We start from the raw sequence: 6,091 nt of genomic DNA, 5'->3' as shown, positions 1-6,091 counted from the left end.
TGGTGACTGTTTGGACCTTGCAACAGACACAGTAGTGGTTGAAACGCTATATATCCTCACTTGCATAAACAACAGTTGTTATGGTGTGAACTAGTTTAGGTAAGTGAAGTAAGATATTTACAAATCAGAATTAGTGCAAAGATCAATACCACATTACTATTTATTTTACTTTTTAACACCAGTTATTTATTAATTTTATTATTATTTACTTTAATTAACTTTACTATCATTCAGAAGAACCTGCGAACCAGCAAACTAATCTTACTGAGAAGGTCAAAAGGTGACCAAACAAGTTGACTGGATTGCGAGTACTTGTACAGGACAATATTACACAAATATTTGTGCTGTACCATTCACGGGTATTGAAACCCTGTTTTTAGCATCAAAAGCTTCCAGACATACCCCTGAGCCACTGGGGGGGGGGGGGCTAGAGAAAGGACTCAAATGCTGAATACTAGTGCTATATATATATATAGTTTTTACAATTAATAAATTAAATTCACCATCTAATTGCCTTTACTCATTATTTGTGACTGTATGTGCTACCATAACTATTTTCATTACTGTATATATATATATATATATTTATGGGACACACCAAAATAAACTAAATCCTCGTGATGGATAGAGCGCAAACAGCCTATAGTGTAGCATTGCGCCAAAACAAACATATAAACCATTAAATGTAAAAATGACTCGCTAAATACTTAATATACACTAGAAATCAGTTGATCTAGCGTTTTTAAGGGAAATAAAAATGTAGTTGAACTATAATACATAAACAATAAAGAAATAAAGGAGAAATTCCTATCTCACAATGTAGTAAGTATATAATACTTATGTGGATATGTGTGGCTTACATATAAAAAATGTGTGTAATTCAGAAGTATTAAGCAGTAACAAATTTTTGTTTTTTAAATAAAAGTATTAATAAGTTAAATTTAAAATACGATAAATATAAATTTCATAAGAAAAATATGACAAACTATTTAACCTTTCCTTTTAGCTCCACTCCTGTGACTCAGCGATAAGCTTGAAGTGTTATAAAGTAAAATTCAAGGGTCGATCCCTGCGGTTGAGCACGGTATAGATATCCTATTGTTCAGTTTTTGCACTTAACGACAAACAAAAATTATATTTTAAACGTAATAAATATGTAATATTAACTATTCTCGTTTCCATACGTTTTTTTACAGTGCCACCTGAAAGCAAACTAATTAGCGATAGGTTCGAGAGTAGGAATCTTATTAGCTCCTTGTAGTGCTTGTTCGTTTTGACCTTTGTAGGGTGGTTAGAAAACGAAGTTGAAAAGATTTATTTCTGCAGTAAGGAAGAACGTGCGAATTAAATTTCAGTTAAAAGTTGTAGGTTAAGTCTAACTAATCGGAAAAATGCTTTCACGCCTTGCCCTTCGAGGTTAGTTTAAATGTGCTTTATTTTAATGAATAACATTTCTAAATTACTGCTACTAGCAGTGCTAGTACGGTGGTACTACTGTCCTGATTTATAATAGTAATATTTAAAATTCCGATCAGATAAAGTATGTTTTTACTTTTGAAATTTTAGAATTTAAGGAAGTTACACTTAAGCGAAACTAAAATTAAACTTTGCAATCAGTTTGGCAAATTTAATACACTCTTCTTTAAAGTTCATATGTTCTGACTAAGTTAGATTTTTTTTAGATCTAGAATGTGCATAGCCTCAACGTCAAACTATAGAGTAGAACTTAAGTTAAGAGTCGACAAGTTGTTAGTTAGTCGTGAAAACAGAAAAGTAGAAATGAAATTTTAGTAGTTAAATAGTAATAATAATTAACGAAACAATTCAACTTGAAGGTAGGAAAAATTGTAACACTAACATTAGGTTATTTAAATTAAGCATCGTAAGAGTAAAAACAAATTTTTTACAATATCGACCAACTCTTCAGTAAAGTAACAATGTAAGGATAAACTTAGACACAACTGTGGACAGTTTGGTTCACTAAAGCTGTCCCTGCACACCCACTCATTTTTGTCAGATAATTAACAATTCCATTTTACTTTCAAACTCTTATTCCAGAGTTATTCTAACTGCAGTCTATCCTGTCTTTTTAAATCATCAATTTATGTCCTATTGTTGTCAGAATATAGCACAAAAAAGGCTATTAATCCCCTGGATGATCTTGTAAACTTCGGTAAGATCAGTTTTTATCCATATTTTCTCAACATACCTTAACCTATCATCATGAGATACCCCATCCAATGATCCATATACCTAACTAACAAAATTCTTGATTAATTCAAATTAACTATGCACTCAGAAGTCTTATTTACATAATGCAATGTGAAAAAATGTTCCAGACATCCTCTTTAAAAATAAAAGTATCAAGGAGCAAATTAGTCAGTAGATATGATCCTTTTGTTAATTAGGCCTCACTTCCCAGTTGAAAATTTAAAGTGTTCTCACCACATTGAAACTAATGTTATCTGATTAAATTCCAGATGTTTTATTACTTATTCCCTGTTAGATTTCAAGTTTTGTAAGGTATAATAATTAAAACTTTTATATTACAGAAGATATTTACTTTATTTGACTTATACTTTGGTTACTTTCAGACTGTATTTTCGACAATGATTAATCCAAAGTGCTAGATTATTTTGCCGAGTGTTTCCTTTCATGTAAAAAGTACTAAAAATTTTATTAGTGTTACACAGGTAACTTAAACTGACATGTATCATACCATCTTCATAATATATATATATATATATATATATATATATATATTTACAGTGGTTAGCATTGAGAAGTTACCAATATTGTTAACACAATAATACTACATTATTTTGTTTTATTTTGTGTGTGATATAGTGTTTAAGGAGTAAAACATTTTCCCCCATTGTGCAGAGCTCTAAATTTGACATTCAGTGAATGGTAATAACTTATTTATGAATAATATGTTCCTGTATATAAAAAAAATATAAAAAATAGTAGTATAACTGATAAAATGTTATTTCTGTATAATAATTTAAAGCTATGTTCTTTTTGTAGGAAACCACCTGCAGCATGCCATTCCAACATTGAGCGTCAGTCAGTTTAGGTAAGTTTAAACATAACACTGGGCAACAACAAAAAATTTTCTCTGCTACTAGAAAAAAATTAAACTATTCCTGAGTAATTTGATGCTTAATCTAAAAAATCATGTTGAAAATTACTGATCACCTCTAATTTTTGAGTTATGATAGATTTACTCAAAATATTCTTATATACCATGAAAATAACTATTTATTCATTGAAAATTGCATTAAAGAATGTTTAATCTGAATGCTTTGATATGTTTCTTTCATATTCACAGCATGAGCAACAGGAATTCATGGCTTAGTGTTCCCATTGTCCAAAAGTACAGCTTTCAGACTAACTTTAGATAAACTGATAAAATAGTCTCCATCCTTGAGGATGATGTTCAATACCTAATTCCTTCCATTAGTACATCAACATTTGTACAGAAACATAAAGTATGTTCCATGCTAGTGTGAGAAGCAAGACTTTGATGGTGACTTCAGTAAATTGAAACTCTTGTTCCTGGAGCTAATAAATTTCATTGCTATAAATGAAAGCCAAGAAGTTCCCCATGCTGCTTTGATAGAGACAAGTCACAAATTAGATCATTTAGTTCTTCTTGTGTGATCAGATGAGGCAGTTTATGTTGAGGTGCCACAGGAATTACTAGATGAAGAGGATGAAGATGGTTCATTGTTCTCTTCACAGGATAACTCTTCTGTTTCCCAATTTACTGATGGATATTTAATGTGTTATTTAGTTTTCCTTAATATCCAGAAATATTAGTCATGAAAAAATAACAGTCAGTTAGATGATCTTTGGGTTCACGCCATCTCATGGGAACTGCAAATGACATACTTGTTCTCTTCTTATTCAGCCACTGTGTCAAGCTAGATGTGCAAACTATACAAAACACACGTTTGGAGTCCAATGATTTTCTTGGTCACCAATTTTACACCACAAATAGTGGTAGTAACTACCTTTATCTTGTTTGTGATATTTTTCATTTGCAAAACTGTAATATATTTTCCACAAATGTAGCAGAAACTGTTTGGGTGATTTTTGGACTTGAACTTTAGGCAGCCAGCATTTATATTGATTTTCTAAAAGATATATAAGAATTTATGTTTATAGAACTAGAGTTTAAAAGATTTTAAAAAACAAAGCAAGTATAATGCAAGGAAGAAGATCGGACAACTGAGTGAGAGGTGTTTGACTCTGCCCATTATATGCTCAGTTGAGGAATTTCTCGAATGTTCTAGAAAACTAAACACGTGAGGTTTTCATGATTCCCTGATAGAGCAGATGAGCATAGGAATGAAACAAAAGTGGTGCAATTCTCTACAATTATATTGAAAACAAATAGCATATGTGAATAATATATTTATAATTTTACACCAATACAATAGTCAGTGTTTGAAGTTATCAAAAATGTATGCCTTTTACTAATTAAACTGTCCAAGTAAATTTAATTTCACAGCATAAATCTATTGTACTGAGTTGATTACATGGTATTTCACATTGTGCTGATAAAATATTGAGATATTACAATAACTCAAAATCTAGAGGTGGTGGATGAATTCTGAAAAATTTCTTAAATCAGCACCATCAAATTACCGTGATTCACTTGAGTTTCCAGTAGCAAATTTTTTGTTGTCCAGTGTAATTTAAGAAAGAGAATAGAAAACTATAACAATCAAAAAATGGTTACAAGGTCAGTCCCTGGGACTGAACCCATAGTGAAAGGGTTAATTGAAACTTTGTAAAATAACTCAAATGACCATATGCAAATGAAAATATTGTCAGTCCCTGTTGATCTATACAAATGTTTCATAAAGGTTTACTAACAATATGTTTGAACACCATACACACAGGAATGAAGTGTATGATGATTTTTTTCCTTTGATCCTCTTATTTTTGTTTTAGGCCTTTGAATTATGAAATAACATGGAGCTCTAGTGATTGGTAGTTGATAGTTGGGGAAAACTTCATTGTGAAAAGCAAGTAGTTTTACTTGCAAGAATTACTTGATCATCAGAGTACTAGGTACATATGTACTAGGTTGATACATTTTTGGACAGGTAAAAATTGACTCTTACCTATTATATGTGACAGTTTAAAGTTAATGTTGAGCCCTAGTATAATGGAATTGGAAAGCAAAAGAATATGGATCAACTTAGGGTCCTAGGACCATTAAGAAAGAGGTCTGCAACAGGTCATACTTCAACCATGGTAAGCTTGCAAACGAGACCAACAGGGTAGGGGTTCACCAAAATAAGGATTCCAGTCATGCCTTCCAATCATCCATTGCATATCTCTTGTTGCTGGACAATGAAATGAGTGTTCATACTATTCCATGATTTTTTGGTTATTTCAAAATGTATATATATATATATGTATATAGTATATAAAACCTAAAAAAATTACTTAATTTCACATTCTCCACGTGCAAAATTTGATAAGGATTAGCAACCTATGACAAGTAGCAAACAAGAACAAAGGTCATACCTAGAAGAGATAATTGTTTGTTATACTTCTTTATTTCCTGTCTGTGTTTTAAGAAAAATAAGTTTAAGAACCTTCTAAATAGTAATAATGTATGTACATATATAATGTATTATAACTGAAATATGACTATTTTAGAAAATACTAGTCCATTGAAACACAGCCAACAAAGGTCACTTTGTAAAGGCCAGTTTTATGCTCTTGGATACAGTAACATGAGTGCACATGCGCTGCATCATTGCAACTTCTGTAATGTTAACCAGGCATGGCTTGAAGGTCAGTGTGATTAAAATTATAAATATATATAAATGCATAATGTTATGAGATTTGAGCTATTTAGACTAAACATTTGTGTTTTTATGTTATATTTTGTAGTCATTCTAAGACGAAAAAAGCATAATTTTTTATGGTGGTTACAAGGTCAGTCAAATTGACCAAACCTGTACAGAGAATCGATTGTGAAAATAACAGAATAAAAATAATAAGTTATTTACTTTTAAAAATGTTTGATAATTATCTGGAGGTTATAAAGATTTTGCATGTGAAATTT

At 30.8% G+C, this 6,091-nt stretch overlaps 1 protein-coding gene across 1 annotated transcript in view; it reads left to right on the top strand.

Annotated features, from left to right (window-relative positions):
- Positions 1–1,211: 1,211 nt before the first annotated feature.
- Positions 1,212–6,091, top strand: part of LOC106463460 (ATP synthase subunit b, mitochondrial-like) — a 37,881-nt gene continuing 33,001 nt past the window's right edge. Inside the window, exons 1-2 of the mRNA XM_013923491.2 lie at positions 1,212–1,416; positions 3,028–3,076. Of these exons, the coding sequence (XP_013778945.1) occupies positions 1,392–1,416; positions 3,028–3,076 (74 nt within the window). The 5' untranslated portion in view covers positions 1,212–1,391. The remainder of the gene's footprint in view (positions 1,417–3,027; positions 3,077–6,091) is intronic.

Source organism: Limulus polyphemus, unplaced genomic scaffold, assembly GCF_000517525.1.
Source record: "Limulus polyphemus unplaced genomic scaffold, Limulus_polyphemus-2.1.2 Scaffold1413, whole genome shotgun sequence".
In the NCBI taxonomy this organism is placed as follows: domain Eukaryota; kingdom Metazoa; phylum Arthropoda; class Merostomata; order Xiphosura; family Limulidae; genus Limulus; species Limulus polyphemus.
This window is presented reverse-complemented; position numbering and strand designations above follow the sequence as displayed.